Below are 12,199 nucleotides of genomic sequence, written 5' to 3' on the forward strand. Positions count from 1 at the left end.
GATCTACTGAAGATCAGTAAGAAAGAATGCCACAATGCACCATTCAAAGCACTCGGTGTACTGAAATGTGATCCCGTTTCAGTGCGAGTCTCTGTGAGAGCTAACACATACATTAAAAAAAATAGAAATACTGCAGATAATTGCCAATCCATTCTCGAGATTGCTGCCAGCAATTCTTCAAGGCAGGTCAAATTTATTACATATTTTGGAAAGAAAGCTGGGTTGAAACCCAGTTATTTTGTATTTGTTTGCTTTATTTCAAAAAGATTCCCTTTGCACCACCATCCACAGGGGTTACAGCAATTTAAAGGCCAGGTTCAGCAAAGGTGCTTTGCATCAACAGGTTTTCCCCTATGCTGAGGTCTAAGCACGTCCCTTAAATACACTGCGGAATTGGCATCTAAATTGGTTTTCCATATCAGACAGACACCAATAATCCTCACGATGCGAGACGAGGGGGACAGTTCATAATTCCCTGCCCCTCGCACCACAGTTTGTTTTCAGTTGGCCAACCCTGCCCAACGTCCCAGGGCAGCAGCAGCCAGCTGAGGCCACAACTTCCCTTCTGTGTGAGCCGGAACGAGCCCAGCCATGGCAGGAGCTCCTCTGGAACGGGGCAGGGAGGAACAACACAACCCAGGATGGTGGGGCAGGACCTGGTGCGTGTCTGTCACCCACTGAGCTGAGGCAATATGTGAATTCATGCAAATACCTCCCTGAGATCTCCTGAAGCAGCTCTGTCACAGCTGTGGCTCAGACAGCAGTGCCTGCTGGAGATCACAGCAGCTGACAGGTATGTGTTCTCGTAACACCGGACAAACCCAGCCGTGGGCGCAGCCCGTGGGGTGAGCCTGCAAGCTGCAGGCTCCTCGACCTGCTCACCGCGGTGGCAATTTTGTTGGCTCACGTCCCCCAGGAGCACAGCACAGCTGCAGCCTTTACACTGGGGACGTACACGCAGCCTGCGTGCTATCATACATGAACCTCATCCCACAGACACGCGTGCTTATTTACACATGCACTGGCAGTGCAGCGTGTCTGCCCACGCCGAGGTGTACGTCCATCTACACTAACCCACGCGACTTTCCCCTCTGTGCACCTGTATGTGCACAGACACACTCCCCTCTTCTCCTCACAGCACAGGGTATCTCTGTGCCATGCCCAAGGCTGAACAGCCAAACCATTCCGGAGAAGAGAGGGGTTTGTCACCAGCCCTCACCCCGAGAAGCGGCCGTCTGCCCCACGCAGCCGCCAAAGCTCATCCACCACCGCTGGCAATTCCCATCAAAGGTCCCGTTCCACGGAGCTGGTTTGATCGAGCTCGACCTCCCGGCTGAGGCTTTACCTTGTCCCTCCAGGCACAATGAGCTCCATCACATACCAGTTTCAAAGATGGAAGCACTCAGCATCATCTGCTGAAAAGCATAGCCAACATGCTTCTGGGGAAAGAAACTCGGCAGCTACCTAAGCCGTAGAGATTCACTGCAGAGCTCAGGGAGCTGCAGCAGTGCGAGCAAGAGCAGGATTCAACTACACAGACATTTCCTTGACTGACACCATGCAGCAGCATTGAAGATTATCTGCTTGGAGGACCTGAGAGCAGAATTCAGCTCTGCCATAGCTACTGCAAGGTGTTTGCACTCAGAGGCGATGCCTGTTCATGGGAACAAAATGCTGGGGGAGATGCATAACATCCTTTCCACATCAAATTATTTGCTGGATCCTTACACTATTAGCCAGGATCCCTGCACAACCCAGAATGGCACTTTGGAACCAGCCTGCCATCCCAGCAGCATGGCCCATCACCGCCTGGGCTGCAGCAGGATGCCTGCCGGGAGGTGCTGGTCCAGCCTGGGCTCAGCCCATGGATGCCATCTGCCGTTCAGAGCACTGGGAGGAGAGTGGGAGCCCGTCCAGCACCGCTCAGCCCAAACACGCGCAGCACTGCTTAAAAACAAACAACCCTACGCACACAGTCGGGGTGCGTCTGATTCACCTCCCTGCTCCCCAGCCTTGGCTCCCGGTCACATCTCCATCACCTGGAGGGCAGGCACAGCCCTTTTGTTTCAAGCAAGAGCAGGTTATCATCTCCTGCAGCCTCCTCTTTCCCACGGCGACAGGAGCAACGCAGAGAACGGCAGGATTCAAGGTGCAGTTGTGAGACCCGTCAGTGGAGAGGCTTAATCCTCCAGCGCGTGTCTGCCAGCATGCTGGGACTAGCGAATGCCACCATCAAGCTTGTAGAGGTAACGGGAAAGCTTGGAGGAGTTCCCCTGCTCCTGGAGGGAATCTGAACCCGCTGAAGGGATTTCCCACGAGCCGAGAGGAGCCGGGGAAGGGCTGCTGGTTCTCAAAGGAGGCTGGGTGGCTGGCAAGAAGGTGGCTGTTGCTGAAGTCCCACAGTATCTCTTCCAATCTTTGATGAGTCTAGAAGCAACTTTAAACAACCTGGTGCTGCCTAACAGCTCGCTCCTGATTACTTGGCACCCATCGTCCCCACAAGAGAGATGCCCTTGGTCCAGAGGAGATCCATGGATGAGCCCCCAGAGAAGCCCAGCAATAGCAGGGGAGCACAGGAGGGGTTGGGGGTCAGGAATGGCATTGGCCGAGCCGTTTTTGGGGTGCAGTGCAAGTGCTGCGGATGGGACGCATGCTTACCTCCAAGCCCCTGTAATCAGGTCACTTTTGTTCAGGGTCATTCACACTGCGCACGTGGACATCGCGGCCTCTACAGGGCAAGAGGCCGTAACGTACTCTGTGGTTTGAACTGCGGGTTGATTTTTCCCGGCCTCTGCAGCAATCTCTAATTTTATGATTAATTAGCAGAGCTCCTCCAGCCCCACCTTGGGCTGCTCTGCCACCCAGCAGAACAGCTCAAAAGCGTGCTTAGAAGTTTGAAACCTTGTCTTGAAATAATTAAAGAAGAGGAGCTTGAAAACACAGCCAGGTTCCTTCAGCGGGGGTCAGGCACCGGCAGAGCCCGGGAGGCCCCTCAGCCACCTTGGGGACCAGGCTGAGCTCCAACCACCAAAAGCCAAATCAGAGGGGCCGTACCGAGGCGGTGGGTTCCCACAAGCAGAGCCCAGCACAGGGACAGATCAGACCTACCCTCTAATCCTAGCTTTTGCCCCGACTACGTAATTACGGATACGACTCTTCTCACCTTCCTGCTGCCTGGTTACCTCTCCGTGTTTGCTAAGCCGTTCATGATCTGCTGGTAAAAAGCAAACGACATTATTACTTGGGAAAGTGCTTCAATTCTTCAGGTACAGAGGTCTCCGAGTGGGTGTTATCTGGAAGCACGGTGCAGCAGAGGCGTGCTAGAAGTGTCTGAAGCCTTGGCAGCTGCCTTTCCCAGCAGATTTTGGGGAGAAGCCAGCAGACAGAGTGGGAGGTGGCTGCAGAGCACACTGGGGGCCACGGTGAGAGCTCAGGGCTGCTCGGGAAGCCCCCCCAGCCCCTGAAATCAGGATAGACATGGAAACAGGCTCCTGGGAGAGCTGCTTAGGGTGGGAACCGTGCCTGGGAAGGTCCCAATGACATCTAGGTTTCAAGCTTTTGTAAAAACTTGGCTCTGCGTAGCACTACCACGGGGAGAAGCACCCCCAGCCAGGAGCACCCAGCGCTGCGGAGCAACCGGCCGCTGGCTGGGGACACAGCAGCTCTGGGGACGCGCCAGGGATCCTTTTTGGTGACGAGAGCTTGGGTTTCACTGCAAAGGCAGCTGACCCAGACCTGCTTCTCTCTATGCTGTGACTCAGCTCCTCTTTCTCTCCCTCTCTAAATGCTCGGCACATCCCCAGCTTTGATTGCTGACCGTCTCCCCCCCAGCCTTGTCCCCAGTCCCTGACATCTCTTCATTAAGTCCGAGAGCGGGTTTATTCCCATGACACTGCTTTGTCTGTCACTCTCTTCAGCCTCTCTGGAGGGAGAAAGCAAAGGATCAGCCCCCAGCTGTGCTGCAGCCAGACAAAGGGAGCGGGTCCCTCCTCCCCTTGCTCCAGCTTAACAAAGCCAGCGCAGCAGCACTGAACCCTGAGCCTCGACCACCGTGGCCTCGCTGCAATGAACAGGGCTCAGGGCTAATGAGAAAGCCAGAGCAGAGGAGCATCAGGCTGTGCTGCGTGTGGGAAAGGTTCCTTAAGGACAAAGGAAAACACTTCATTAACAGCTAGAGACTGTCGGCTGTGCAGAGGCGGCTGAAATGGAGATCTGCTGTGCCGGGAGACACAGGGTTTATTCTAGAAGTGTAGAAGGCTCCCTCTCTCCCTCCTGCCTCCTCCATCCTCCTCCAATTTTTACCCTTCAAAGGGATATTTTATTAGCCTTCTGGGGTCAGGAGGCAGCACCCCCAGGACAGTACACGCAGAGAGGGGTGCTCTTAGCACCTTCCCCCAGCTCCGCTAAACCCAGTAGACCTTCAATCATTCAGGGATGCCATTAGACAGAAACGCCTGGCCCTGGTGCCCCGCTCCCCGTTCCCTGCAGCCTCAGCCCCCAGCAGATCTCACCCCGGAGCCCTCCCCGACTGCGCTACGTCAGGATTGTCTCAGCTCCGTGCTCCTCACCCGGGGCCTGGAGCACAACCCAGCGCTGCTGCGGGCCGCTGCTCCACCCCAGCCAGAGCTGCACGTCTGCGTCAGGGGTAGAGCTCCTTTCTGCAGTTAGATATTCGCACTTACACAACCTTACGCACAGAGTGTCCAGAGAAGGGCGACGAAGCTGGTGAGGGGTCTGGAGCACAAGTCTGATGAGGAGCAGCTGAGGCAGCTGGGGTTGTTCAGTCTGGAGAAGAGGAGTCTGAGGGGAGACCTCATCGTCCTCTACAATTACCTGAAAGGGGGTTGCAGAGAGGCGGCTGTTGGCCTCTTCTCCCAAGTGGTGAGTGACAGGACAAGAGGAAAGGCCTCAAGTTGCGCCAGGGGAGGTTCAGGCTCGAAATTAGGAAAAATGTCTTTCCTGAGAGAGTGGTGAAGCACTGGAATAAGCTGCCCAGGGAGGTGGTGGAGTCACCGTCACTGGAGGTGTTCAAGGAACGTGTGGACAAGGCATTGTGGGACATGGTTTAGTGGGCATGGTGGGGTTAGTTGATGGTTGGACTTGATGATCTTATAGGTCTTTTCCAACCGTAGTGATTCTGTGATTCCAAACACGGTGCCATGACAAACAAAGCGTCAGGACCACAGATGGGAACATGACAGGGGACGGGGACAGACACTGTTATGCCTACGTACGCAGCCAGAGACAAGCAGGTGGGATGTAAATAATTAGCGAGCAGGTTGTTAGCTGCGGAGTCGGTGTCTTTCCCCTTTCATCTGAGCTACGCGGCACTTTGAGATCAGAGAGAGGGGACTTGGAGCTGACAGGGCTGCACTTCAAAAGGAGCCACTCGCTTCACCGCTTCCTAACGAACACCGACACACAGGAACGTCGTCCCCCCCCCCCCCCCCCCGGCAGGGGCCGGCCCGGGGGCCACCGGCCGGGTCTCACCGGAGGAGCATCTCACCGGGGAGAGAGGTCCCTCCCCTCCGGCTCCCCCGCGCCCGCCCCGGGGAGCGCAGCTCGGGCCCGGGGCAGCCCCGGAGCCTGCGCCGGGGGGCGGCAGGAGCGAGCCCCGGCCGCCCCCCCCGGGCCGCCCCTGCCGTTGCCGCGGCCGCCGCACGGTGTCCTCGGTGCTCCGCAGCGGCGGGAGCGGGGCCGGCACCGGCGGAGCCCCGCAGCTGCTCCCGCACCCTCCTGCGCAGCACGGAGGGGCTGCCACCGGGACACCCCCCCCTCCATCAGCCCAGGAACTGCTTTGAAAGAGGGATGGGGCACCTCGGAGAGGAACAAGCGATGGGGCAGGGCCCAAGGCACCGGGCACCCCCGCGACCCCGGGCACGGCTGCCAGGCTGGCCCCCCTCTCCCCCTCTTCAGCCTGGGTCTCACCTTCTCGTACCATCACAGCCCGTAGGACAGAGCGGGTTTCTCTGAAGACAGCTTTTAATGGTGCAACTGCTACAAGCTAGAATTGTAACCCGACGGTTCGGACAGCCCTCCCGCAAACGGCCCGGGAAGAACGAAACCAAAGAGGGGGCGATGGCTGGGATCGTCTGGCTTCACTGCCAGCAAAGCCATGGCCAAAGCCGCTGCCCGGCCCGGGGGTGAGAGTGGTCCAGAACCAGAGCCAGGGCTCAGTTTTACTCCTTTCTCCCAGGGCTGAACAGAAGATCCTGAATCATTAAAGGAGCTAAAAACCAGGTTGGAACACTGTAGGTTGAGGCCATCTCTGCATGAAACCCAGCAAAGGCAGTATCTGTGCTAGTCCTGTGCCAATAGTAAGGTCTTCCCTCTAGCCAAAACAATCCCTTGGGCTTTCATCCTTCCCAGGAGCGCTGGCAGCCCCTCGCTCCAGCTCCTGGCAAAGTGACAGTCAAATGCTACAGGTTTACAGGAAAAGCCTTGCTATGAAGGCAAAAGAACGATCCCCAGGCTCTGGCTGCAGGTTAGGAGTTTCCCTTGTTGCAAGCCAAGGAAATCTGTGCAGGGAAGCACGCATAAATCCCAGGGTGCTCTAAGAGGGCAACATCACATCAGCTCTCCCTGAACCACCGCTGACCTGTCTGGATACTCCTAACACCTCCGAACCCATCGCCTTTGGTCAGGATGGTGGCAGGGAGATGCTCGCCCATGTCCTGATCTCCAGAGTCCTTCCTGCTGGCAGGAAACGCAACACACCAGCGCTGCGAGCAGTTCCTTCATCTGGGTTTCTCCGTAGAGCTCTGAAGGGGACCGGCGGGGATCCCTGGCCAAAGCGCTCCTTCCCTCCATGGGGCTGGAATGGCAGCACCCAGGAGGGAGAGGAACAGCAGCCTCAGCTGCAGGCTCCTGCTGGCCACGGCTCCAGAGCAAGGCTGGGTTTAGCCAGGCTCCCAGGGCAGCTCGGGTGGTGCCCACCCAGCCCCAGCGCTGCCGGGAGCTGCCCACCACCGCTGCTGCTGGCGGCGGCGAGGGGCAGGGTCCTCGGCCGGGCAGGAGCCAGCTAGGAATCGGAGAGGCACAGGGCCTCCACGGCACTGCTCAGGCCCTGGCTCACCCCGCCGACGGCCAGCAGGCAGTTCCGGACCACGATGCTGGAGCAGGCACAGCGCGGCGTGGGCATGGGGGGCAGGCTCTCCCACTTGTTCTTCTCCGGGTGGAAGGCCTCTGCGGACTCCAGGACGGTTGGCTGGTTTCCTGGAAGCATAAAGCGAGGCACTGGGTCACCTGGGAAGCAGCAGCAAGCATCCCTTGTCTGCTCTGGGACAGTGTCTGTGCTCTGGACCCCATCCCCTTATGGGGTCCATTTTCCCTGCTCCCTCAGGCCATCCAGGGCCAGGATCTCTCCCCTCTCTAATGAACATATGCTTTTAAAGTGTTACCACCGTCCCCAGTGCCTCACCTAGTCCCCCGGCCACAATGACTCTGCCTTTCAGGTAGCCAGCCACGAAGTCTGCTCGCCTTTTCTTCAGGTAGAAGGAGCGCTCCATCTTCATCCAGCCACCTGGGAGGGACAGGACAGATCGGGCATTGCAGGAGCACTCCTGGGAAAATCACTCCTGGGAAACCATCTGCCTCTCTAGCCTCCTACTTGCTTGTGGAAGTGTGGTTCCGCTGCTGCACCTTGGGGTAATAAAACCCCATGACACAGGGGTCCGCTTCCTCACCACCAGGTCAGGAGGGAGCTGTTGGACCCGGCTGTCTCAGGACCGTGGTTTTCCCCCCTGCTGCCTTGTTAATCTTGACAGCAGGCCTCCCTCTAGGCTGGGCTCAAGGCACCAGCAGTCCCAGGACTCAGCAGATGAGAGCTCTGTGCTCTGCAAGAACAGCAAAGCCCCAAAGCACAACCGTGCGTGCCACCAGCCCTGCTCCTCTGGAAAGGACAGAGCTGGGACAACCCCCACCTTGTTCCATGTCAAACATGTCCACGGTCCTCATGAACTTGGGCTGCCGGTAGAGCCGTCCCTGCCGCAGGCCCCCGAGACTGAAGAGTTTGTCTTCTGTGGGCACGAAACTGGAGAAGGCTCTTTTGTTGGGGATGTTGGGAAACTTGGTCCACGACCTGGTCTCTGTGTCAAAGACCTCGAAGGCATTGATAGCGTACTTGGACTGCCTTCCACCTGGGGCAGGGAGACGGAAAGAAGAGGGTCAGCTTGGCTCACAGCACCAAGCCAAGGGCAGCAGGAACCAGAGGAGCCTCCTAGGGCAGGCTGAGAGCGAGCTGCCAGCTGAGGTGATGTCCTCAAGTCACCTGCACGAGGGCCTGCTGAGCCAGGTAACTTCTCACTCTTGCACTCCCTCTCCTTTAACTGCAGGTTCATGACATGAAAACACTTCATTTTTCAGTGCATCACACCCTCCACTTCCCTCCATGCCGGCAGCAGCGGGTTGCTAGCGCAGGAAGGTGTTTAGTATGTGCCGGTTTAATCAAGACAAATTCACAGCAGAGCAGGGACCAGCGCTCAGGGAGCCTTTGCAATTCAGATGAGCTCAGCACCAGTGCAATCCAGCAAGCCCTGGCCTCGCTGCCGAGCTCCTGACGGAGCAGGAGAGCCAGAGCAGCTGCTGCTACCCCCGCCAAAGATGTGTATTATTCTTCCACCCATCAGATGCAGATGAATACAGCTATTCTCAGCTCAGATGCTCAGCGTGCCTTTGAAGGCAGAGCCTGTGCTTGCTACTGGGCCCACAAACTGTTCGCCAGCAGCAAGCAAACTGCAAAATAGATCAAAGAGTCTTTTCTGGTAACCCCTAAAGAGAGCCGGGGCTGTCTGGCGGTTTGAGCAATTGGGGCTCCTGCGTTTTGATCCCGATATCCCATTTGGCCACAAGCTGCCAGCAACATTTCTCTGCCTTAGTTTCCCTTTCTATAACGCGAGACTAATGCAAATTGTTCCCTGCAAAAGGCTTGGTCCAGCATTTCCCAGCTACAGCAGGTCTTTCCTCTGCCAAAGGCAGACCCTTTGTGAAGCTGCACGGCACTTTGTCGATATAAAACGCATAGAAGTATTTTTACTCACTAGTTGAGTCCAAGGGCTTTAATCACAGCCGCAGGACTGCAAATTGAGCAGGCAAAGACCAGCTGTACCCTTGGCTGCCAGCAGCCACGGATGGGCCTGGGACAAGGGAGGCCACTCGCCCGGCACAGAGCTACTGCGAGCCCGGTGAGCTCCCAGCGCGTTCGAGGGCACAGGGGCTCTCGTGGGTGCTTGCTACAGAGCTGTGAATCCAAACCCAACACCAGCCCCACTCAAAACCTACAGCCGCAAGCTTGGTATTTCTGGATGCGTGAGAAAGCAGGCAGGGATGGAGAGGAGCATTCCCAAAAGCCTCTTCCAGGGAGGTTTCTCAGTGCTCAGATCAAAGGAGCTGCTGCCCGAGGAGGAGGAGGAGGCAGGACTGGTTCTTACCCAGCACGTAGATCTTGGTGCCTCGCAGGAAGGATGTGGCAGCGTACCTGGGTGTGGGCATGGCCGCCAGCGACACCCAGATGTCCTTGAGCATGTCATAGTGCTGCAGGTAGTTGTGTGGCCGCAGGTCAGATCCCATCCCACCAGCCGCATAGACTCTGTAGTCTGGACAGGGCCAAGAAGCAAAAAAATCCCACGAAATTATTATAGGAAAGCATTAGAAACACCCCCCTGCAAAAACACATGTGCCATCACATGATGCGGACCAGAACTGTTCACTCCCACCCGAGTCCCTGCGTACGTCCCGAGCTCCCATCCCCGGGCAGAGGGGAACGCACCCACCTCCCGGTCCCCGCAGCAACACCGATGCTCTTCCCCCAGTCCCGCTGCCCCGGCCGGGGGCTGCTGCCCCTCTGCTCAGCTCCTGCTTTGCCCCACCGAGGTCTGGCACAGGACGGCAGCTCTGCCACTCAAGCCAGAGGGCTCAGAGCTGAGACAAGGCACTGAGGCTACTTGTTCCTCACCAAATCCCTATCAGCTGTATCCATCTCTGGCTAACGGCAAACCTGGCTCTCCAAAACCAAATCCTACCCGCACAGCACCCACATTATCTCCTTCAACAAACACTTCACTCCACAGACAAAGAGTCATGAGAGCAGCGACAGCAGCCTTGCCCTTGTGGGCAGCCTTACGAGGCAGCTGAAAAAGCAGAGACCAGCCTGCACGCTGCAAGGATTTGGGCAGCTATTTCTGTTCCTGGCCTCTTGCACCAAACTGACCCTGCCGTATCAGCCAGGCAAGCTTATACCCAGTGACAAAAAAATCATCTCCAAGATGGTAAACATTATTTTTAAACATTCCTTGATGGTAGCTTTTAAACCCACTTAAGCAAACAAACCAAGCAGCTTTCAAAGAAGCTGCCTGGAGATTAGATTCATAATCCCAGGCACGGCGGGAAACTGGCTGACCTCAGGCATGCTGCTTGGGAACACAACTCCCAGCTCCAGGCTCTTCAAAGCACGGCAGAGCATGCTAAAGGAAATCAATGCTCCACATCTCTGCTTAGTAACTAAAAAATGAGATGGGCTGATAAGGCAGAGCCTCGCAGGCATTTAAGAAGCCCCATTTAAGGCAGTGGCTAAGCTTTCGGAGGGGAGCTACTCAGGAGCCTCCCACAAGGCCAGACGCTTCCCCTCCTTATACAATGATTTGAGCCCACGACTGTGAAGCCGCCTCTCTCCTGGCTGGTTCGGGGTTTGGACCAGAGATGTCTCTTCAAAGCTATTCTGTGGCTCCGAGACCTTCACCTCTGGCTCTGCAGCTCAGCCAGGTCCTCCCAGCCTGGCTACGCTCAGCCACCAGCACCATTTGTATTTTTCCAGCATCTGCAGCACACAAGGATGAGAATTTGCTACAAAACCCTGGAGAAGTTCAATTTGAGACCCTGGAGCTTGAACCTGTCTGAAATACCCCCAGGCACCAGCACAGCAGTGGCCCTCGTGGCTCCGGGGCTGATGACACAGAGCAACCCCCGGGTTTATCTGCTTTTGGCCGCCTGCAGAACAGTGGTCTTTAGCAGGTGGGATATGACAAATACACGGGGCTCAACTTCTAGAAGCACAGGAAAGGTTTTGGAGAACAACGTAACCCTGAGCCGTTGCCCAGAAAGCTTTTGTGCCTGATGCATCAACCGATGCTAGCCCTCCCCATCGCACCACCCCACAGGCGTCCCTCCCTGCCCTGGAAGGATCGAACCCTCCTTGCCTTTTGCCGTCACCGAGATGCCCATGGCTGCCTCTCTCAGCGAGTTCCTCTTCTTCCACTTGCCCTCATCTATGTTGTACATCTCCACTATCTTCAGCGGCATCTGATTCACTCCGACCCCTCCTATCACCATGATCCTCTTGCCCAAGGTGGCCACGGCCACCCCCGCCCGGGCCGTGGGCATAGGGGCCAGCGAGGTCCACTGGTCGGCCTCGGGGGAGTAGACCTCGAAGCAGTCCATGGGGACCCCGTTGTCATCGCAGCCCCCGACGGCAAACACCTGCCCGCCAGCTTCCACCAGGGTCGAGTAGACCCTGCGGCTCGGGAGTGGGGCGAGGGTTTTCCACTGGAAGTCCTTGGTATTAGCTAGCTCCATGGTGGCTGGTGGGGCGAGGCAGCATCGGTCCCTGCCCACGGGAGGGGGCTGGCTACGCTGCAAAACAGAGCAGAGAAGTGCCAGGGAAAAAACGACAGAGAAACACGAAGGGCAAACATTGTCCTCCCCCGGCAGAGCTGCAGGCGGCCAGCAGCAGAGCAGGGATGGGAGCATCCCTGTCGGGCAGCCACCAGTCCCCTCTGCCACCCCCCGACACGGAGCAGCAGCGACTGGTACCTTTCATTGCGTCTCCATTAATCCTGCAGTTCCAGATCTGCCTGATGCAGAAACCAAGCCTAAAAATAAAACAAAACAAAAGAAAGAGAAAAAAAAAAAAGGCAAGAGGTTGGAGTCAGTTTGTTAGCCTGTTCCCTGAGCATCCCCGCCCCCAAGCGACATTCAAACCGAGGAGGCTGCAAGCCGCCTGCTCACTTCCCCGGCTGTTTTCCTGCCTGCTGGGGAACTTTTCCTTGCATCCTCCTTCTCTGACCCAATTACTCCTCCTGACCCCTGCGTACATCCTCCTGCGGACCCCGGGGAGGACCCGCTCCGGCGGCCCTCGGCTGGGAAAGGCGAAAGCCATCACTCACCCCTCCAGCCCTGACCCACGGGCTGCACCATGGAGCTGTAA

At 57.0% G+C, this 12,199-nt stretch overlaps 1 protein-coding gene across 1 annotated transcript; it reads right to left on the bottom strand.

Annotated features, from left to right (window-relative positions):
* Nucleotides 1-7,021: 7,021 nt before the first annotated feature.
* On the bottom strand, nt 7,022-11,568 carry KLHDC8A (kelch domain containing 8A). Its single transcript, XM_009808514.2, has 5 exons — nt 11,193-11,568; nt 9,429-9,593; nt 7,923-8,138; nt 7,421-7,522; nt 7,022-7,215 (listed from the first exon to the last, which is right to left on the bottom strand). Exons 1-5 carry the CDS (start codon nt 11,566-11,568, stop codon nt 7,022-7,024), a joined length of 1,053 nt encoding a protein of 350 aa, XP_009806816.2.
* Nucleotides 11,569-12,199: the final 631 nt, after the last annotated feature.

Source organism: Gavia stellata, chromosome 30 (assembly GCF_030936135.1).
Source record: "Gavia stellata isolate bGavSte3 chromosome 30, bGavSte3.hap2, whole genome shotgun sequence".
Taxonomy (NCBI): domain Eukaryota; kingdom Metazoa; phylum Chordata; class Aves; order Gaviiformes; family Gaviidae; genus Gavia; species Gavia stellata.

What these genes read in the sequence shown, in the direction of transcription:
- KLHDC8A (XM_009808514.2), bottom strand. Translation starts at nt 11,568, where the DNA reads ATGGAGCTAGCTAATACCAAGGACTTCCAGTGGAAAACCCTCGCCCCA. An exon ending in CACCAAGATCTACGTGCTGG is followed by an intron (nt 8,139 to 9,428) that starts GTAAGAACCAGT and finishes TCCCTGCCCCAG; the next exon opens with GTGGAAGGCAGTCCAAGTAC. An exon ending in CATTGTGGCCGGGGGACTAG is followed by an intron (nt 7,216 to 7,420) that starts GTGAGGCACTGG and finishes TTATGCTTCCAG; the next exon opens with GAAACCAGCCAACCGTCCTG.